We start from the raw sequence: 24,222 nt of genomic DNA, 5'->3' as shown, positions 1-24,222 counted from the left end.
CTAATGAACATTTTTACCCCCCTCCCCCCCCTATCAGATTTGCTCTAAATGCTTGTTTTTGAGGTATAAGCCAAAAACTGCATGTTAACCTTATGTTCTATATTTAGCCATGGCGGCCATGTTTTATGACGAAACAGAAAATAAAACACAAAAAATATTCTAGATACCCTAAGGATCATTCAGCTTATTAAGTTTGGTTGGAATTGGTTCAGTAGTTTCAGAGGAGAAGATGTTTGAAAAAGTTTACACTGGACCGACGACGACGACGACAGACGCCAAGTGATGGCAAAAGCTAACATTTCCTTTGGAAAGGTGAGCTCAAACCTGGATAATGTTTTAAGGACAATGGAAGGATCCAAAGATTTCTAGTGAAGAAAAGTCTCCCTCACTGACATCAGAAGAAAATCAAAAGGTTCTGAATTGTTAAGTCAAGTTCTTTTTAACCAAGAATGCAAAAAGGAAGAAGGTATCTGACAGATCAAAAAAGTACTCACACACTACAACCCATCACTATTGAGATGTTGCACAAATATGAAAGTCATTCTAAATAGCATTTTCTGAGAAAAAAAGTGACAAAAATTTAAGGTCAAGGTATCAAAACATGTAATTACAAGTATCAAGCAAACTGGAAGTAGGTGTCTGAAAGATCTGAAAAATGCTCATAGTGCAACTCATCACTGTTGAGCTGCTGACTACATAAGAAGTCATTCTGTTCAGAAGTTTCTGAGAAAAATGTGACGGGACTAATTGTTGGATGAACATACGGAGGTATTACCAGCCGAAAAGGCAAGGTAATTGCTATATAGCCCAACATTAAGAGTGGGGATAAAATATTGTATGGTATATTCTGAGTAGAAAACAATTTTAAATTTCAATACCTATGTTCCAGCCTTTTGAATTTACAGGACTATAGGGTGATTCTGATCTACTACATTGTGTATCCTTAAGTTCTGAGGTTATTCCTAATTCCTCCAATAACTTGTCCAGTATTAATCCTGCTGCATTGTCAACTACATCATTGTCTGATAAAAACTTCTGGAGAGAAAAATCTGAAAAATATCAAATAAGATTATTCCAATGAAAACATTTTCTTAATTCAATACCTATGAGAGTATATTTTCATAATGATATTCCTCAAATAACTAGGTATTATCAAAACAATACTGTATCATAATACTTTTATTTTACTTTAATCTAGAAATCTTGGCACAAATTATTCCATATGTCAGATTAAAAGGGACACTAGAATCAAAATTAAGATTTACATTGTAAAATTGATGGTTTTTTGGTTATGCCCATAAGTTATGAAGAAGAACTCAAGAAGAACACAAATATACCTTGTATTTTAAATTCACTGTGAGACCAGTCACATCCAAACTTTTGTATTTTAGTATTTTCAAACAGAGTCTTTGTAAACAAGCATGATCCACCTCCTTTTTGTAAGCAAACTTTTATTTTCCCATTAAGCATGTAGCTATTCTCTCCTTTCAAATCATGTATTGAGTACCTACAAAAGATAAATATCAAACCATCTGCAAAAACTTCTCATCTTTGTAAATTATAATGGCTGAATAATAACTTCCTATAAGACAATGGTGAAACTACAAATATCAAACTTACAAAGGTGCAATGCTTGCAAATAACATATAACAAGTTCACTGAATTACTGAATCATGAAAATGAGATCAAAATCAATAAACCCTAACAAGAGTGACATATTGGTAGAATTTGATGTTGATTGAAGCTCTTTTGGTAATCTTTGTTAAATTTATTCGCAACTTGTCAGGACTTATACTAGTCAATTTAAACTTGTAATGGCTATATGCTGAAGATGCTTGTCTGTTGTTGAATAATCCTCTAAGTCTTACTGATGTTTTATTGTGTTGTTGGATTGCTGTCTTGCTGATCCTACACTTCCTGTTATTTATAGGTAAACATTAAGATGATTTCATCAATGAAGATCTATATCTACATCTGGTAAACTTTAGTTTTGGGTTGTTGTCTCATTGGCATTCACTACATAATTCCTTTCATTCCTACTTTATCATTATAATAACTGTTTATTGGTGTACTTACTCCAGATAAATAATATCCATAAGTGTGAAAATTTGAGTTGCACCTAAAATTATACATTAACAATAAATATTATATAAAATGTTGAATAGTAATAAATAGAAAGATAAATATGAGTCATGAAAAAAAAAAATTTTCTAATGTTGTCTTTCCTGAGATTTACTTTACTTACATTGTTTTAATTAAACAATATAGGTATTTGTGGATTTTAATTAAACAATATAGGTATTTGTGGTTTTCAATTAAACAATATAGGTATTTGTGGATTGTAATACCTAAGTAACAAATATGTTAAAGATATAATCTGATATATCTGGATGACTTAGATGAACTTATAAATCAGACAAAAACAGATGATTTGAAGTTATCTATAATCTATCATAAAAATGTCCTTATGTGTTTGATTGTTGTTTGCTTAATATCCAGTGGCAAGTAGTTCATGCATTTCAGGACAAGCACAAACTAGATATCATTGAGATGGAATCCATCTCTGTGGGCCCCGCTGTGAATAATGTGTGGTAAAAAAATTGTATCTTTATCATTGGACATGGGGTTGTCAACTGAAACCAAAGTTTTAAACCTTGACCTTTGACCTAGGAAGTTGTACATAAATTATGACACACCCTCTGGTGTTGGTTTATATACATGTCAAGTATAAATTTTGAAATCATAACGGTTCTCAAGATATAGAGTGGACACGATATTTACCATAGGACATGGGGTTGTCAACTAAAACCAAAGTTTTTGACCTTGACCTTTGACCTAGGAAGTTGTACATACATTATGACACACCCTCTGGTGTTGGTTAATATACATGTCAAGTATAAACTTTGAAATCATAACGGTTCTCTAGATATAGAGCGGACACAATTTGTTATGGACGGACAGACGGACAGACGGACGGACAGACAGACATACGGACAAACAGACAGACATACGGACAGACTGATCAATATAGGGCGTCCGCCATTCGGCGGGGCCCTAATTAACAACAAATCCAATAGGTGGTTCAAATGAAATAAATGCAACTTAAAACAAGAGGCTCTCAAGAGCCTGAATTGCTCACCTGTATTTCAGAGGAGAAGATTTTTAAATGTTAGCAAACTTGATGAACAAATTGTGTAAAATTGTTTTTAAAGGGCAATAACTCCTTAAGGGGTTAATTGACAATTTTGGTCATATTAACTTTTTTGTAGATCTTACTTTGCTGAACATTATTGCTGCTTACAGTTTATATATATCTTTAATAATATTCAAAATAATAACAAAAAACTGCAAAATTTTGTTAAAACTACCAATTCGGTGGCAGCAACCCAACAATGGGTTGTTCGATTCGTCTGAAAATTTCAGAGCTGATAGATCTTGACCAATTGAACAATTTTACCCCATGCAAGATTTGCTCTAAAAGCTTTAGTTTTTGAGATATAAGCCAAAAACTGCATTTGACCCCCTTGTTCTATTTTTAGCCATGGCAGCCATGTTTGTCGATGGATCAAAACTTCGGATACAATTTATAAACTAGATACCCTAAGAAACATTTAGTTAAAGTTTGAAGGTATTTGGCCCTGTAGTTTCAGAGGAGAAGATTTTTGAAATAGTTTACGACGACAGACGACATCAGATGACAACAGACGACGACGACGACGACGACGACAGACGACGACGGACGCCAAGTGATGGCATAAGCTCACATGGGGCCCTTTGGGCCCCGGTGAGCTAAAAATGAGGCTAGGTTTAATGGAATTCTAACATGAACTTCTCCATACAAGGCATAAGATTAAATGTCCCTATTCCTACTCTACATAGCTGCATACATCATGCACCACCAAAGGGATGCCCCTGTTTAACCTTGGTTTCACTGCTGGATAGATTAATTCCAGGGATGACATATTACTTATCTTCTCTAACACGAACAGAAAAATGTAAAGTTTTTTCAAAAAATATCTTTTTTTATATTTGAATGACTATGATCATCTTTTCAAAGACTGAATCTACAATAGGTGGTCAAGTAATTTTTACCTGACATTAAGTACCAACCAAATACCAAAACTAGTAGTTTACTGCAATAATTTCTATTTTTATTGCATACAGGTAGACCAATTTAATATCATGGTAAAAATTATACAATTCTTACCCCAATTATAATTTAGCAGTGAAATATCAATTTTTCTTCTTTCAATACCCAAAGTAAGCTTCTGGTTGCAGCCATCTAACAGAGCATAGACATTAAAAGTTTTACCAATCTGATCCACTTCTATACAACAGTTTATTCCTGTACAATAACTTGGAATGTAGCAAGTCATTGAAGTTTCTATTGGAGGCAGGTTACTTGCTGGTGGACAATCTGGAAAAAAAATCAGGCTAGAATAAATATAATTATGTTAGGGGTTTCTCTACCAGGACCAACTCTTTTTTTATTGTCATTTTTGTGGTGAATCTGTACAGTTTATCAGGTTTTCTGCACACTGATATCATAAAATAACAACAGAAAACCATAATGTGAACCTTTTTGTCTATATATCTTCACATTGTGACAAGTGGCTGATATTTTAAGACATTTAATTTTGTGTATTGTTCTTTTTTCTTCTTCCTTTATAGACAGTTTTAGGCTTGGTTGTTTTAATAAAAAAAACTAGAGGCTCTCAAGAGCCTGTGTCGCTCACCTGTATTTACTGATGCTTTGGAAATCATGTAAAATAAGGTTAAAATCATAATTAATAGTATTAGATATTAGATATTATAATGATATCTAAGATAATAACAAAAAACTGCAAAATATTTGTAAAATTACTAACTCAGGGGCAGCAATCCAACAACCAGTTGTCGGATTCATCTGAAAATTTCAGGGCAGATAAATCTAAATCTGATGAACATTTTTGACACCTGTCAGATTTGCTCTAAATGCTTTAGTTTCAGAGATATAAACCAAAAACTGCATTTTACCCCTATGTTCTATTTTTAACCAAGTCGGCCATGATGGTTGGAAGGCGGGGTCATCGGACAAGTTTTTTAAACTAGATACCCTTATAATGATTATGGCCAAGTATGGTTAAATTTGTCTCAGTAGTTTCAGAGAAGAAGATTTTTGTAAAAGATTACAAAAATTTACGAAAAAATGTTAAAAATTGACTATTAAGGGCAATAACTCCTAAAGGGGTCGACTGACAATTTTGGTCATGACAACTTATTTGTAGATCTTACTTTACTGAACATTATTGCTGTTTACAGTTTATCTCTATCTATAATAATATTCAAGATAATAACCAAAAACTGCAAAATTTCCTTAAAATTACCAATTCAGGGGCAGCAACCCAACAACAGGTTGTCAGATTTGTCTGAAAATTTCAGGGCAGATAGATCTTGACCTGATAATCAGTTTTACCCTATGTCAGATTTACTCTAAAGGCTTTGGTTTCAGAGATATAAGCCAAAATCTACATTTTACCCCTATGTTCTATTTTTAGCAATGGCAGCCATCTTGGTTGGTTGGCGGGGTCATCGGACACATTTTTAAAACTAGATACCCTAATGATGATTGTGGCAAAGTTTGGTTAAATTTGGCCCAGTGGTTTCAGAGGAGAAGATTTTTGTAAAAAGCTAACGACGACGACGACGAGGGACGACGGACGACGGATGCCAAGTGATGAGAAAAGCTCACTTGGCCCTTCGGGCCAGGTGAGCTAAAAAGTATGCTGGATAAGTTCTGTTTTCATATTGAGATTTAACTAAATAAATTCTCACAGCTGATAAGTTTTGCTCATGGTTTATAGCTGTGATATGAAAGTTACATAGGGATTGAGCAAGGTGATAACGGCTCAGGGAAGTATGATAATACAAAATTGCAGATCAACTGATCTTAAATACTCAAGGTAAAACAAGTTGCTCTTTAAAAAAAAAGAAAAGCAATACGTGAACCTAAGACCGCTGACTGCCGGGTCACCAAAAGATTGTTGCTGAATTTGTGTTTGCTTTTGAATTGAAATAATTGATTGTGATTAGAAGAAGTCAGTTGAAAGTGTATATTGACATCTACTATTTGAATATACATTTTAAAGCTAGACTATTTTATTTAGTACTTTGGAATGTACATAATTTTCCCGATGATAACCTTTTTGCAAATCCCAATTTCTACAAACTGGATGACTTATGCAAATTGCACAAACCAATCGCAATATAAATTTATGCACTCAGTTTGCTTTATAATCTGGAATTTCATGTTCTCAACTCGTTATTGAAGCTGTCTGTACTCATGGTAGATGTTAATTGGATATAGGAAGATGTTAATTGGATATAGGAAGATGTGGTATGAGTGCCAATGAGACAACTCTCCATCCAAGTTACAATTTATAAAAGTAAACCATTATAGGTCAAGGTACGGCCTTCAACACGGAGCATTGGCTCACACCGAACAGCAAGCTATAAAGGGCCCCAAAAATTACTAGTGGAAAACCATTCAAACGGGAAACCCAACGGTCTAATCTATATAAAAACGAGAAACGAGAAACACGTATGAACTACATAAACAGACGACAACTACTATACATCAGATTCCTGACTTAGGACAGGTGCAAACATTTGCAGCGGGATTAAACGTTTTAATGGTACCAAACCGTCTCCCTTTTCTGAAACAATAGTATAACATCACAACATAGAAAGACACACTATAAAATATCAATTGGAAGGCTTAACTCAATCAAAAAACGTAAATTAACACACAATGAACGAATACATTTGATCTGTGATACCTGAATGCAAATACATAGTTAATAAAAATTATAAGGGATAAATAATTAAGGTCAAAAGTAAATAAACAGGTTTAAACAAAGTTAAAGTATGATACACTGTGAAATGTTAAACAATATTTAGAAAATCATCACTTTTGAAAAAACCTGTGTCATATTATACACAGGTAAATGAAAATAATTTTGTTGTTAAGTATACTTCTTCTTCTGTGTGTATAAAATCTTCTGTTTAGGAATACCAAGAAATTTCTTTAATATCAATAAAACTAATTTTACACTAGGTACATATGGGGTGCATATCCACAATAAAACTATACAATAAGTGCTAGATAAAACTTCCTGTACAGTATTTAAGGAGAAATGAAATAATTTTGATGTTCATAGTACGAAGAAGTGAAAATTTGTAGTAATACCAAATAATCAAAGCTTGTATATAGACAAGATCCATGTTAACATTAAATAACAAAAAAGCATTACAAATAGTATCAACAGGTCAAATTAAAAAGAAAGTACGATTTGAGAGTACTCGCAGTTACTGACAGCTAGTTAAAAGCCAAAACAATTAATAATAAAACATCATGCATCAGAGACTGAAATCAACTAAAACACATCCCAGGGATTTAGTATTTTAACGTCATGAACAGTCAAAGAAGACATGACTTGTGCAATGCCAAAAATAAATGTATCGACAGGTAGTAGGATAGTTAGGAGTGACTTCTTTATAGATAAAAATGAACGTGTGTGCATCTCTATACATCTCGTTTGAAAAGAAAATACAAATTTAGTTATGTTTTAATTTGCTAATGACAAAATGGATATTAGTGCCAATGTAAACTATATTCAGAGATCTAATTACAACATTGGTACGATAACCCTTAACTAATAAGTTTGTTTAAAGGTTCGATGAGTTTACACGGATCACATAGTGATTTCCGCGCTTTAAGTACAATATTACTATTACCGTAAAATTTAGGATGTGAAATAGCATTTTTAATAAGTTTTTTACAGGTACAGCCAAATTAATTATCAAATCTTTGTATCTATGAAAGAATTTAGTGAAAGTTTTAAGTAATTTATGGTAACGAAATCCCTGAATTAATTATTTACCAGTGATGCATTGATTACGTTCGTTAAAATCTATGACATCACTACACACACGGGCATACCGAACAAGTTCGGATATATAAACACCGTATGATGGAGCCAAAGGTACATCGCCGTCTAAAAAAGCAAAATATACAATAGGGAATGAAAAATCGTCTCTTTTATATAAATCTAAAGTCCAATTTCCATGTGCAATGAAACCTGTGGCATGCAACTGATTGGGACATCTTATAAAGAGATTTCTTTGGTCTAATAAAACATCTCAAATTTTAAGGATTTCCTGATTTTACTTAAATCAATTCAAATATTCTACAGGGAAACTTGGTTTTGCCAAAGAATATCTTAATTCAGAAATTTTATGAATACCTGTACATACCCTCAAAATAACCAATTTATATAAAAAGGTATGCAGATATAAAAAGATACCAGAATTAAAATGATGTTCGCCAGACGCCAGTCTACAAAAAAGCATCAGTGACACTCGATTGAAAAAAGTTAAAAGGCCAAATAAATTACAAAGTCAAGGAATATTCCTTGGGTAGACAATCCTTAAGTTAGCTTTTCGAAAAGGTCAAAGTTTATTATAGGACAGTGACTCAAAAAAGAAACAAAGGAGAAACAGCTCGAGGTCAGAATACCGTAAGTAATGATGACCGTGCATGAAAGTCACATTTCAATCTCTTACAGCCGTGTCCTAAATTTAGATAAGAAAAACGAAAATGCGCATTCACTAGTGAAATTAGCATTATTGGAATTTTTGAGAACGCAAACCGATAGTGTGCGTTTGAAATGTGATCTATAATGTGAATGAATCAAGACGTGTAGGATAGTTGGGCAACACAGTGAATACAATTTTCAAAATCGTACCATAGTACAAATATGTAGATGTTATAAGGTTAAACTATTAAAACAAACAAACAAAAATAGAATTGAAATTTTATAATAAACATATGTTCCTGTTAGTATTTTTTTCCGAAACTTTTTAATATATATACATGTAGTATCAATAAAAACAAACGTCAAATATTTACGGACAGACTTTTTATTAATTAAATGAATCTATTTTTAAATTCTACCATTCCACTATATGAATAGATTACTATACAAAATATAAGCAAAGACTTATAAATCCATACTAAAACAGTACAAAAAAATTAACATTATGATAGTATTTAATTAAATTTTGTTATGATTATTGTAAATTATTATTACGTTTTTTTGTGAGCTGCAAGGATTTAAAATCTTTGTGAATTGAAAACACACAAGTATTTTTATTTACGACCGTTTAAAATTTAAATATTTAATTAATTTATCTTACTTTCCGTTTTATGGATATATTACAATACAAAAAAATAAATAACAATTACTTATAAAACCTTACTAAAACGGTAGGAAATAATTAACGTAGAAATATAATTATTGATAATTATTATTGTTTATCAACATTTTTTCGGTATGATGAAAGGATTTATTCAGATTTAATTATTATGCATGTTTCATTCATTCATTTACAAATGAATATTTAAAAATACCAAAGCAGAGTATCTTGTCATATAAATACTTATTTCTTAATTGCAACTCTGAAAATATTCTGACTTCAATTAAATATTTAGTTTCTACAGAAACATAAATACAGTATATATTTTGTATATATTTCTTTGATTTCTATTGAATTAATTAAATTGAATACTTTTGATAATAATGTTATCTTTCTGTTTTCGGATCTAATATACACATTTAAACCAGAATGTTCCCTCCTTAGTCTATGATGAAAATACACACGTGGTTAAATCTTCAGACATAATTAGTTTACATGTTATCATGACAATGCACAATACAACGTTATAATTGACCTAGATACACACAGTGTACAGGGGTCGTTTTAAAACAAATATAATTGCGTTGTCATAATACTTGTTGTGAAAAGGCAAAAAGGTTCTTATATTTAAACGATTTATTGACTGCAACCTAGCCTTAGTGTTTACTTTCCAAATACTTTGATGGTGTAATGTCACGTGGTAGCATAGCCATAGAGGGACCGTATCAAAGACGTAGATAACTACCTGTATAAATGATCGAAAACTTTCGAGACGTCCCGAGAATTTTATTCCGACTTCCGGCCAAGAGATATCAAGTGGCTCATAGACACATCCAAAACTCGCCAATATATAAGCGTGAACCCCTCAGTCACGCAAAAAAGTTACCCAAAAAGTTCATACATACCAACCCTACTTTTCTTAAAAAGAAAACACTTAGAACACATTTCATTTTGTTTTTGCTTAAATAAAATATTCCCTAGGACTACTTGGGGCTTAGCACTTTAACTTAAAATGCAGCAATCCATAACTGATTTTTATGTTAAATGTTAATATCAACTATAAGTTTGTATTAGAATAAAAGTTTCCCAAATATCAAGACATTTCATTGTGGAAACATGATTCAATCAATAGTTATTGGTTTTGCACTAAATGTTAGTAATTGTGAGTACTCTTCGATATATACTTTGTGTCTTTTGACATTTTTTTTGTTTATTTTTTGTGCTTTCTGACAATCTGATAAATCAAGCCCTTTCCAACTAGTTTCTACAATCTGTTCTTATATTTTACTGTTACATCACTGTCCCAGGTTAGGGTAGGATTGCGAGCTCACAAACATGTTTTATCCAGCCATATTCTATATATCAGGAGCCTGAAAATTCAGTGGTAGTCCTTAATTGCCGTCTGTCATATCTGTTTTTTAGTTTATTGTATTATTATGAATCAGGCTGTTTGTTTTTCTAGTAATAATTGTTTTACTTTTTACATTTATATTTATATTATTATTTATATAATACACTTATTTTTATATAGCTGCAAAACATAACCAAAGTTATTAACATTTTTAATATAGGTCATGGTGATCCAAATGTCACTGAACATAAACTTAAATACATATGCACTTCAATAGCAATGTGTGTAAGTCCATACTACAAAATTACACTGATGAAATGCCAGTAGAAAGTAATAACTGTAAATTCAGAAATTTTTATAAAGTATTTATTACATTTGACATAAGTATCCTACCTTTACTATTCCAGCCATTTTCAGAGTCAGCAAATATTCCAGCATATCTATCACAGGGAACTGAGTTCATGAACTTAGTAAGACCTAATTCGTCCAGTAATTTATTAGTTACAGCACTGGTTAAAGTTTTGCCAATATTTTCTCCTTGCTTCGTTACCCAGTCAGTAAATGATATATCTAGAAATTAAAACATATTCTATGACTTTTTAGCCTAATGTGCTATGTTGCTAAGGTGTCATGAAAAAGAAGTTTCTTCATTTCATGACAATATAATCAAAGATCTTGGGAGCTCTGAGGGAAAAGACGGCCATTGTTTCTTTTTTTTTTGGGTATCAATATTTAGAGAAAGAAAAATGCAGGAACAGTCAAGCTAGCCACTGTGAAATATTTTTAATTTCAATATGGTGTACGAGGTCGGATTATTAAAATTCTTTGTGAAGGCAACTTTATTTATACTAAAAAGTAACTAACTTAATAAAATGCAACTAAAATGACAAGAGTGCACATGCTGAAATGTCTCGCCTGCTTTCCTTGATTAAATTAAATTTCATACCATAGACCAAATAAAGTATGCCTATTGCATATTCTCAGATACTGTAAGCCAAAGGGACATGACTACATTAATGAACAATGAAAATGAGGTCAAGGTCTAATGAACCTTACCAGACAGACATGTACACCTTACAATCTTTCCTTACAACAAATATAGTTGACCAATGGCTTACAGTATTTGATAAATGGACAAAACCTTGAAAACTTGCCAGACAGACATGTCTTAACCTAACTATCATTCCATGATATATACCAAATATAGTGGCCCTATGGCTTATAGTATCATAGATAGAGCCCAAACAGGAAAAAATTAAAATATTGTCCAATGAATCAAAAAAAAAAGGTCAAGGTCAGAGAAACCAATCGGGCCGACTTTACATTAATTCCATACACCAAATACAGCTAATTTTTTGCTTATAGTATCTGAGAATCAGACCAAACCACAAAAACTTAACATTGACAAATGAACCATAATATAGTTGACATATTGCTTATAGTATCTAAAATAAAGACTTGTCCACAAAACTTTACATTGATCACTGATACATGAAATGAGGTTGAGGTCAGGTGAACCATGTCTGATGGGTATATGCAGACCTTGAAAGCATCCAATATACCATATATAGTTACCCTATAACTCATAATAAGGGAGTATTTCAAAATGACAAAACAACTAAAACAAGCATTCTGAGAGTATTGCATGGCAATACATAGTCCCATACCAGTTAAAAATTCATTACAGTGGAACAACGAACTTGATCTTTAACTTGTCCTGGTGTTAACATGGTTAAACTATATAATGAATATCAAATCATAATATTCAAGCATGATGAAAAGTGTGGAAAACTGATTATTTGCATGAATTTTCAAAGTCCGAGGACCCTAACGCTGCAAAAAAATCATTCAAACCAAAAAAATTCAAATTTGATCTGTAACTTGTCATTGTAAAACTATATACCAAAAACCAAATCAATATATTCAAGTATAATGAAAAAAAAATGCGGAAAACTGTTTACTTGCCTGAATTTTCTAAATCCAAAGAACATAACTCTGCACAAAATCATCAGATGGGAACAAAATTCGAGCTTGATCTGTAACTTGTCATGGTAAACTATATACCAAATTTCAAGCATGATGAAAAAAAGTGTGGAAAACTGATTACTTATGTGAATTTTCAAAGTCCAAGGACCATAATTCTGCACAAAATCATCAGACTGGAACATAAATCAAATTTAATCTGTAACTCGTCATGATAAAACTATATACCAAATATCAAATCAATATCTTCAAGCACGAAGGGAAAAAGTGTGGAAAACTGATTTGCCAAACTGAAGGTTGGACAGACACTGAGACAGACAGATGGTAGGAGTGCAAACTGGAACTTCGTCGATAGGGGACTAAAAATATTCAAGCAGTTGCTGAACCATGAAAATGGCAATAGACATATGAGACAGAAAACTTTAATATAAGAAAATAAGGCATTTGCATACAAGGTATGAAGCATCCAGGTCTTCTACCTCCTGAAATATAAAAGCTTTATAACACAAATAGTTTATGCCGTCGCTGCCGCTGGATTGTAATCCCTATGTCTTGCATTCTGCGACTTTCGACACATGCAGTCTTTACAATAGACTTTTGAATCTAAAGGCCCGAAGCTGAATTTTGAGAAGATTTTAGTTAGATTATATTGGCCTGTGGAGATGATTTTCACAAGCCCGACAGTTTTACAAGCCTGGGCTGGTGGGCCTGTGGTTGAGCACAAAGACTGCATATGCGAGACAAAGATCAAAGTTTAATGAATATTGATTAATATACTTATGATCTAAGAGACTGATCATTTTATTTCATTCAGGGAACCTGGAAGAAAAAATTGGAATTTTTCTTCTTTTTTTCAAGTCCCACCTTTAAGGAAATTAAATTCAAGACACCTTTCAAAAAGCCATGAATATTTCAACACCCCTCTGGGCTCCCTAAAAATTTCTCAATACTTTAATACTGCCTGTTTCAGTATTGACCCCTTTATAGATTCAATGTTATATTAGCTTATTAGCCCCAAGACTAAAAGGTTGATGGCAAATACATATGATCATGAATCTTCGATTAAACTAGACAAAGTGATGCACCCGCACTCCACTCTGAAGTAACTGTATTATAACAAAGTCAATGTAGGACTTTCTTTGAGATATTATTGTGTCTGGGAGACACAAATCATGCCCCCGCAGATTCAAAGTGTTATTTTAAAATACACAAAGTTGAGCATGGGAGCACATAGGTCTATGATTCACTGTAGGAGGAGTTATCCGGAAACGCTATGCACCTCTTATGCAAGTATATACTCCAAAAATGAAAAAGTTCACCTATCTCCCAAAAGAGCAAATATTTATAAAAATCAAAACTCTGACCACTTGCACACCTTCAATATATGTACAAACAGCCAGCAAAGTGAAAACTTCCTAGCATCAAACTGTAGGAGGAGTTATCTGAAATAACTATATACCTATAATGGGATGGACGGACAGGGGTAAAACAATATGCCCCAAACTTTCAGTTGCGGGGGCATAAAAACCAAGAAACTTACTGTTAAGGTTCATGTGAACCCTTAGGCTAAAATGGGTGCATTTTCACCTCAAAATTTACTCTGAGTACAGACAAACCGGAGTATCTGGAAAAATGCTAAGGCATAGCATGCTCTAGATAAATAAAATTCAAATACATTTATATTTTAGAAATTAAGTACTTAACTGGATTTTGCTGTGCACCTTTTTCATTCCTCAAGAAGGTGCCAAAACAAACAAAGTTGGGTTTGAGAACTTTCCCACAGGTAAAAATTGAAGTGAACTGTATTGATAGACATGGACAATAGATGGACAATAGATACCTGACAATAATTGGTGATTTAAACTGTGTATCTGAGTGGACCATATCAACTGTTAGCTAATTTTATCATCTTCTGAAAGGAGGGAAAAAAGTGCACAGCAAAATCCAGTAAAGTTTAAAATTTTAAATAATATGGAATAATTGCTAAATAATCATACCTAACAGTTGTCCATCCATCTCCATGTCACATAGAGGTTGTGAAATGAGCTGTTGATCAAATAGTTTAACTGTTATACTACAGTCTTCTTTCTCTAAACAAATCTTCAACTCAGCATCTACTATTAGTTTCTTTTGTTCTTCTAGTCTGTCTATTTTATACCTACAATGTATTTGGTTAGCCAATGTGGATGACGTGTTTGTAGAATGTAAAAACTGCAGACATTTTTCTAAATCAAGAACAGAGTTCCAATGTTCAACACCTTTGCAAATATTTTATGTTAAAGGTCAATAACTAAAAAAAATGGTTGCTCTGTTAAACTTTTAGATAAATATCCTACAAAAAAATGTAGGCATGAGATTGATAACAATGTTTTTTTCCATATAATTTCTATTTCCGAGGGGCATATCTACCAAAAACATAACTGCTGTAAAAATTATTGATCAGCTCTTATTATGAAATTCTTTCAAGACCTTGCTGGTATAAACTTTTGATATGAATTTGATAAAAATCTGACCAGAAATGTAGGTGTGAGTGGTTGTAATGCAACGTTTAATATAAGTTACATTTCAAATAGACCCAATAATTTCTGTCTAATTTCTTGATCGATTATTTAATCTTGTCCAAAACATTCCTGGTATAAACCTTTGATATAAATCACATTACAATCCTTAAAGAAATGTAGGCTTGAGACCACTCACAATGCAATTTTACATTACTATTTATATTGCCAAGAGAACACATTAAAAAATTGAAGATCGATACTGATTTTCAATTGCTTCTGATGTTGCCAATATAAATGTAAATTTCATAAACATCTGACAACAGATGTAAGATTGAGAGAGCTTGCAGTGCAATTTCCTATAGCATTTACATTTCCAATGGACATAACTCCTGTAAAAGAGGGACGAAAGATACCAGAGGGACAGTCAAACTCATAGATCGAAAACAAACTGACAACGTCATGGCCAAAAAATAAAAAGACAAACAGACAAATAATAGTACAGATGACACAACATAGAAAACTAAAGACTAAGCAACACGAACCCCACCAAAAACTGTAAAATAGTTGATCAGCACTGAATTTCAAAACTTCCTTGACATTGCTAATATTAACCTTTGATACAAATTTTATTATCCTCCTCTACGATATATAGGCTTGAGTGCTTTCAAAGCAATTTTCCATGTCATTTATGTCTTCCAGGGGCATAACTCCTTAACATTATATGATTGGCACGGATTATCAAACTCACCTGGGACATTGATGATATAAATCTTCGATATCAATTACATAAAAATTTGGAAAGAATTGCACAAGTGAGAGCACTTACAAGACGAGATGGACAGACACATGCACAGACGTCTGGTATTTTTATAACAAATGCACCACTGCACAGGGTGGACAATAGAAAAAAAAATCCAAAATTCTTGGAAACATTGGTAATTTCATCACTGCTTAAACTAAGATACTTATCTATTTCATCAAAAAGCAATAGCAAGAATGGCTATGTGGTGAACATCCATTATTTGTATATAAAAATTTAAAAAAATGAAATTTCAAATGAAAAGGGATTGATGTAAAAGAAGTCAAAAATAAAGTTTGATTTATCCTGTAAGTTTTAAAAATAAAACAATTACATCAATATTTACAACTGGTAAGCTTTTACAGAAAAACACTAAATGCAGTAAGCCCTGTACAATTATAAATCAAATTATTATTTCAATGAAATCAAAATATATCTACCTTTATTCTTACAATACTTACTTTATTCTGATTATTTCTACTAATTTTTCTTCTTTTACTTCACCTATTTTGCAAGAAAAATTAAAAATAAGTAGTATATCATCAAAGAAACAACAATACTATTTATATCTATTTAAAACAAGAGGGTCAAAAAAGTTATAAAATGAAAGAACCTTAGTGAGCGCGCTCACATACCCCACGTCCCCACATTGTCATTGGAGAAATAAAATAAGTGTAAGTAAAAAAAATTGTATCAGAAAAAAAAATTGAATCGTAATTTCCTGTCAATATGCACATCTACATAGTATGTCCTTATTATCTACACAGTTTCATGAAATTCTGTTGTGTGGTTTGAAAGGAGTTGCAATGACAAAAGGTTGCAGTAGTATATTGGGCAAATAAGTTCAAAGGGGCGTAACTCCTGGAAAAAAAATTGAATCGTAATTTCCTGTCGATATGCACATCTACGTAGTATGTCCTTATTATCTGAAAAGGTTTCATGAAATTCTGTTGTTTGGTTTGAGAGGAGTTGCGATGACAAAAGGTTGCAGTAGTATATTGGGCAAATAAGTTCAAAGGGGCGTAACTCCTGGAAAAAAAATTGAATCGTAATTTCCTGTCGATATGCACATCTACGTATTATGTCCTTATTATCTGAAAAGGTTTCATGAAATTCTGTTGTGTGGTTTGAGAGGAGTTGCGATGACAAAAGGTTGCAGTAGTATATTGGGCAAATAAGTTCAAAGGGACGTAACTCCTGGAAAAAAAATTGAATCGTAATTTCCTGTCGATATGCACATCTACATAGTATGTCCTTATTATCTAAAAAGGTTTCATGAAATCCTTTATGTGGTTTGAGAGGAGTTGCGATGACAAACTGTTGCAGTAGTACATTAAAGTAAATAAGTTCAAAGGGGCGTAACTCCTAGAAAAAGAATTGAATCGTAATTTCCTGTCGATATGCACAACTTCATAGTATGTCCCTGTTATCTAAAAAGGTTTAGTGAAATTCTGTTGTGTGGTTTGAGAGGAGTTGCGATGACAAGAAACAGGACTGACGGACTGACAGACGGACGGACGGGTCAAAAACATAATACTCTTCGCAACTCGTTGCGTGGGGTATAACTAGTATTACATAAGTTCAACAATGAAGTAAAAGTCTGATGAACTCTATTAGTTTGACAAGTATGTCTCAAAATCATTCCATTCACCATATATATATAACACATTGCTTTTAGTATCCGAAAAACAGACCTAACCAAGAAAACTTAACTCTAACCAATGAACCATGAAAATGAGGTCAAGGTCAGATGAAACCTGCCAGACAAACATGTGCTAATAACAATCATTCCATACATCACATAAAGTTAACCTATTGGTTGCAGTATCTGAGAAAAGGACTTAACCAAGAAAACATTTCACTGACTTTTGAACCAAGAAAATAAGGTCAAGGTCAAATGAATCCAGCCAAATATAATTGACCTATTGCTTATAGTATCTGAAAAACTGACTTGACCACAAAAACGTAGATAACAAATATAGTTACCCTATTATTCACAATAAGTGAGAAATTTACATGACTAAAAAACTATAGTTTTTCGAAATATAACACATATATATACAAGGAATAAGGCATTCAAGTCTTCCACACTGAAATATAAACCTTTATACAAATAATTAAAGCTTTTGTTTCTCTGACGCCGAATTGTAATCCCTATGTCTTGCTTTCTGCAACGTTTGTTGCAGGCCAGACCATACAATTCATATAGACTTAAACTTCTATTTTGTATGAAATATCATTATTCATTTGATAATGTATAAAATTCACTATGTAGTCACAAACAACTATTTACACTAAGTGTGGTATTAATTTGATCACTACAGGATTGACTATAAAATTTTCAATTTTTCATCAAATCTTCTATTAATAGTAACAGTGGTGGGTATGTATGATGACTATCGTATGGGAAAAAGGAGGTCAGATGACTATAATATTAATTAATGGTCATTAATTATTCCTAATAGAAATAAAAACCAGACCTTCTGAATTTTGAACTAAAAACTTGTAATACATTGTATTGTGGAAGGGCAAGCCTCTTGAATAAGTACCATAAATTCTTTTCATTCAAATAATTAGTCAGTGAGTAAGACTTACCCCACTGGTAATCCAGTAGCTGATATTCAAAGGTATATTTTTCTATTCCACCTCTGATGACATAATTACAGGTGTCAACATACAGGTAGAAATTCAGGTGTAAATCTAGGTAATCAAAGTCAAGACAGCAATCAATTCCAGTACAATAATCTGGAATATAACAGGAGACTGGGCCTGTCAAAGCTGGGGGAGTCAGTGTTGAACATTCTGAAAATTACAAAATCAGGTATATTACAGGAGACTGGACCAGACTGATCAGGTCAAGTCAGTGCAAACATTCTGAATATTCCAATAATCAGGTATAAGACAGTAGACTGAAGTCAGTGTGGAACATTCTGAAATATTAAAATAATCGGGTTGGTCCGAGTACACAGTTATCGTCCTTTGATTTTCGTTGTCTATGCTATGCTTTAATCCAGTTGTTTTACTCATTTGTGAACTCTGAATCTACAGAAAAGAAGATTATCTCAGACAATATGTGCAAAATGTGTTGTATAAATGACCCTCGTCTAATGCCCTGTTTGCATCAAGTTAAATGTGAGGAGCTTGGTACATAAAAGTTGAAATCCATAATAAAGACCTCACTAAATTTGTATAAAAAACACTTTACAATGTCTTTTGTACCTTTTCACATAATATCTTACTTTTCTTCTGTAGGATAGCAAGTGGTTCAAATATAAGCCTGTTGAGACTAAAATTGCATGCAAGTTTTTCACTAAAAAGTGAAAAAATCTTTGTATCAGACAATACTGTCTGCAACAAAAGTTGAATGCAAGAGTCTTTTTGTGCTCAGATTTATTGTATCATGTCACCTGAGTATAGAAATGATAAAAAAGACACAAATGTTTATTTCCTATAGCTTCAGAATGCATTTTTTAATGTAAATATGTGCTACGGCCTAAATTGTCCCTAAATAAAGGCAACAGTAGTATACCGCTGTTCGAAATTCATAAAATCGAGTGAGAAAAAAACAAATCCGGGTTACAAACTAAAACTGAGGGAAACACATCAAATATAAGAGAACTACGACACAACAGAAACACAACATTAAATTGTAAATTATTTTCAGTCTTACTTGGCCTAAGACCCTTTTAAACTAATATGATAAGCTATTTGTAATTTTTCTTTCCATTTAAAGTACATTAAATACATATGTAAGGATAGTTTATAACCAAAAAACTTCACAAATTTAGAAATTGCTGGAAAATATTACATCTTCATGTAAGCCCCCCCCCCCCCCCCCCCTTCATTGGAAAACCCCCATTTTTAGGCACAGGCTCATATATATAAATTTGACTTTTGATTAATTATGCTAAGCTTGATAAATCAAATGAGTATTCTTTTGCTTTTAATGCATGATATATAAAATGCATTTTTTGGCAATATTTTGATTTTTAAAGCCCCAAATGTTGATAGTTGAAATTTTTCAATTTTAACGTCAATTTTTAACACGCAATGTTGAATATAGAATTTATCATACTGTCTATAATATATATCCTATTGCCATGAAACTTTGTAAGCAGTCTCATAATTTATTAAGCTTAGGTCATACCAAATTTTATTAAGATTGGTCAACTTTTTCTATCCTATTAGGTCCAAGTACACAGTTATCGACGAATATAGTCCCTAGTGTGGACAGTGTGTTACTTGCCAATTTTTTTTATACCCCTTCCAAATTTATTTCTTCATGTTTTATGCCTCAAATAGCAAGTAGGGGGATAAATTTACATTGTGAAAAAATTTGATTCATGAATTTTTAAAATAAAGTAGTGATTTGGTCCAGCTGGAAAAGGTTAAAAATTAGCATTTCGGAAGCTGTCAAAAGATTTAAAGACCCCCTTAACATAAAATTATCCATATTTTGAGTTAGAGCCGATGAAGTTTTCTATAATTTTGATATAATTTGTCCCAAAAGTAGTACAACACACTGTAAAAATATTATTGAGAAAGCGCTGGTGGGATTTTTTTTATTTCCATTTATTGTCTAAAAGAAATGCACTACGAAATAACTGTGTACTCGGACCTATAACAGGAGAAATGACCTGCCAGATAAAGTGGAGACAGTGCTGAACATTCTGAATTTTCAAATAATCATGTATATACTAGGAGACAGAACCTGACATATCAGGTGGAGACAGTGCTCAATATTCTGAAAATTATCATTATTAATGCTGCTGTAATCATGGTTCTCCTGCAGAACTATAAATTCATAACTATAATGACTTACTTTTTTATTTGCCTTCTTTTCAAGCATTTCATAGAAGGAAAGTTATAGTATTATTGATTATATCTTAATACGTCAACATATATAAATTTCATAAACATGACTTACCATTATTCCAACCATTTACAGCTGGGCTATACATAACATCACTTCTGTTACAAGATGGGTTTTTCAACATAACATCCAGCCCTAACTGTTCCAGTAGAAGTGTACGGAATTCTGTCTTTAATTGGCTCTTAATATCTGTCCCAACACGATTTGCCCATTCAGAAAGGGAAAACTCTGAAGAATATAAAATTAATGAAACCAATAGATTAGGGATAATCATACTTTTATTGTTATGTATAGAATTTCTGATACACAAAATGCGCTAGTGTAATTCTTCTTCAATTCAATTTAGTTTATTCAGTAATTATTTATAACAAAAGGCGGTCAGATTGACAGCAAACCAGATTGTTTATGAGATAATATTTTTTAAACCATAGAATCTTGTGGCCACTCCAATAACTTTCCAAAAACACACTTTCAAACAGTTGTTGTTTTGTAATATATGCATGGTCAAATGAAGAATGATTGTGAAATTCGAACTTGATCTTCTTTTAGTCACAGGAAACAACATATCTAATTTTAAAAGATTTCGTCAAAGCGTTTTCCAGTTATTGCACGGACACTGTTTGGCAGCCACCTGCCCAGCCGCCAACCCGACTGCTCACCTGCCATATATCACAAAATTAATAACAGATACTTTGGAAATCCGGTTAAAAAGGAAAATCATTCATAGAATGTTTATACTTGTGTATTTCTTCCAAGAGGAAAGAGTTGATCACTACCTGAAAAGATTTACTGTTTTACTGAATCCTCAGGAAAAGTTTGCTAGAAACCGTTTCTCTAATTCTTACTCGATTTTTCCTTTTCCTGACCTTTTGATTGTTTTTATTCATTCAACATTTGGTTCATTTGATCTCAGTTCTTCGTTGGTCAAAATACGATAATGATGTCAAATTTTCTTGTTTTCCTCTGAAATTCCTATTGTGAGGTCACGAATAAAGGCGACCATGCCTGATGACGTCACAAAGAAAGAACATATATTCTTGCAGGTTGTTCCAAGAGAAGGATTAAGATTGACTGCCTATCGTCTAAAAATCATTAGAGAAACTGATTCCACCACCAAATCTCGTGCACTATGATATTTATCCACTCTCGACAGCTAAATCATAAATATTTAAAATGCTCTACGAGCCTTGCATTTTAAATTTAAAAATTTAACTGTCTCGATTGGATAATATCGTATCACACGTGATGCAGTGGTAGAATCTATATATAACTTATACTTGGGTTGCATGTGACCTGTTTACAATTCACAGACAGACAAATGGATGGACAGGAATATATGATATCAGCACTATTTTGCTATTTCATGACAGTCAGTTTATACTGGTGAAAGAATCCGGAGTAATCGGAGAGAACTACCGACCTACGGTAGCAAAAATGACATTTCTTGTTAATTAAGATTGGAGTCAAGCAAACCTGCCACACGCGGGATTTTAAATCACAACCTCAGGCTAGTGAAACAGTTGTATGATTAATACTTAGACCACTCGGCCACCGAGTCCCACCTCAGTTGACTGAAGGTTTCTTTTCTTCATAAAACTTATAGAATGTAAGAACTATGCTGAACTCAGGTTTAAGTATTCTTCAGACAAAAAACAAGATGTTCAACTGGTATTATTCATACTTTTAAAACTATAATCAGCATACAAATCACAGATAGGCTGAGGAATCTCTGTTCCATCAAATATCTTGACATCTGGAACACATCTTTCTTCAAAGCAAGCTTTGGCTGACAGGTACACTATAAACTTTTTCATCCCAGCAGGCTTCTTAATGACTAGTCTACAGAAGACATTAACATCAAAATTAATCATTAAAGTACATAAAGTACAATGGTCAAAATCAGCACTCAAGCCTTTGTGTCTTGGGCTGATATCATGACCTAGGACTGATAATATGTCTAATATGAAAACTGTCATGTAATAATATGTGATTCTCTAACTCTGAATGAATTAAAGGGAGTATTTTATTGTAAATACATTATTAATGGAAATTGTGTTGCATAGTTTCGTATTTAGAATATTGCTTAACTCCTGCACCTTGTTTCGGATTTGTTGGGCCTGTATATCTTAGCAACCAATCAGATTGCCAAGAATTTCAAATTTGTCATGTCTTGGAATTGTAATCAGCCAATCAGTTTTCATTATTTAAATTTCGCAGTAATACAGGAGCCAATCAAAAAGGTTGAATCCCCAGACTCCATTTCGGTCTCAGCATCTTCCTGGTATTCCAAATTTTGGCTTGCAACAGCCAGCATCAAATTAACCTCGTTTGCAAAATATGCTTTTTCTTTTTCCCACCCACCACACCCTAATTATATATTGTTTGCATTACATGTATGTATATTGTTCATGTTTTCATTTATTTTAAATGTCTATATTTTGTTTGACTTTGTATTGCTTGTATGTTTGAATTAGTTTAGTATGCTCCACAGACAACTACTTGCATGTAGTTTATTTACTATGGAGAACCAACGTTTCGCTTATTCATTTCTACAAAATTTGTTTTAATGATTAATCTTGGCCAATTTGAAATTTTAGCTATGCTTTAAAATGAATTGTGGTTATATCCCAACCCTGTCTTTGTATTAATTAAAATACTTATGTTTACATTCAACATCACTTTATATTCTACTTGGCCACTGTATCAAGCGGTTGCAGGGAGGCAGAGAAGAAGTGATGTTGTGGCTTTGTCCGGTCCGTGCACATTTGACCCGGGGGGGGGGGGGGGGGGGGGGGGGGGGGGGGGGGGGGGGGTGTGGACTACAAGTGGGTGGGGTAGTGCCAGGGGTACATACAATTGTGAGGATTAATCATGGTTATGACCAGTTTGATAAAAATTTAGATAAACAAAATATAATTTATAATGTCATTTGTAATTTATGGCCCTATCCATTTGGCACATTGCATTCAGCATTTTTCATTAAATCATACAAGAAATAGATTCATAGACTTTACCCTATTGACTATAATATTTATCCATGTTCAATATTTAAAATGTCTCAGTCGATATAAAAATAAGAAGATGTGGTTTGATTGCCAATGAGACAACTCTCCACAAGTGACTAAATGACATAGATATTAACATCTATAGGTCAACGTAAGCCTCACTTTACTATCTTGAATTTATGAAAATCTTAACTGACATGGTGGACTGGTAGAATCTTTATTTTAATATGAATTTAATAATTAAGTCAAATACTATTATCATATGATCAAATAAGATGCCACTTACTGTAGTTGTATTACATCACCAGCAAGGTTAATCTTTTCTGTTTTTCCTAAAATGATTCAACACAGAATGTTATTTCTGATTCTATATGATCTATTTCATGTGCTGATATACATTCTAATACGGCGTGCTGCTTTTGCTTTGTAAACTTAGTGCAAACTCACAGGTTTATATATTTATGGCTGTTCAA

General features: G+C 32.7%; 1 protein-coding gene across 1 annotated transcript in view; it reads right to left on the bottom strand.

The window, feature by feature from the left end:
- LOC127709614 (uncharacterized) overlaps positions 1-24,222 on the bottom strand; it is a 401,059-nt gene that overhangs the window by 223,941 nt on the left and 152,896 nt on the right. The window contains exons 49-59 of the mRNA XM_052215217.1: positions 24,036-24,081; positions 22,426-22,583; positions 20,799-20,972; positions 18,467-18,673; positions 16,333-16,375; positions 14,569-14,729; positions 10,982-11,158; positions 4,208-4,417; positions 2,077-2,119; positions 1,338-1,507; positions 879-1,049 (exon numbers count right to left, since the gene is read on the bottom strand). Of these exons, the coding sequence (XP_052071177.1) occupies positions 879-1,049; positions 1,338-1,507; positions 2,077-2,119; positions 4,208-4,417; positions 10,982-11,158; positions 14,569-14,729; positions 16,333-16,375; positions 18,467-18,673; positions 20,799-20,972; positions 22,426-22,583; positions 24,036-24,081 (1,560 nt within the window). The remainder of the gene's footprint in view (positions 1-878; positions 1,050-1,337; positions 1,508-2,076; positions 2,120-4,207; positions 4,418-10,981; positions 11,159-14,568; positions 14,730-16,332; positions 16,376-18,466; positions 18,674-20,798; positions 20,973-22,425; positions 22,584-24,035; positions 24,082-24,222) is intronic.

Source organism: Mytilus californianus, unplaced genomic scaffold, assembly GCF_021869535.1.
Source record: "Mytilus californianus isolate M0D057914Y unplaced genomic scaffold, xbMytCali1.0.p SCAF_7, whole genome shotgun sequence".
Classification (NCBI taxonomy): Eukaryota; Metazoa; Mollusca; class Bivalvia; order Mytilida; family Mytilidae; genus Mytilus; species Mytilus californianus.
The sequence above is the reverse complement of the archived record's forward strand: the minus strand, read 5'-3'. Positions and strand labels throughout refer to the sequence as shown.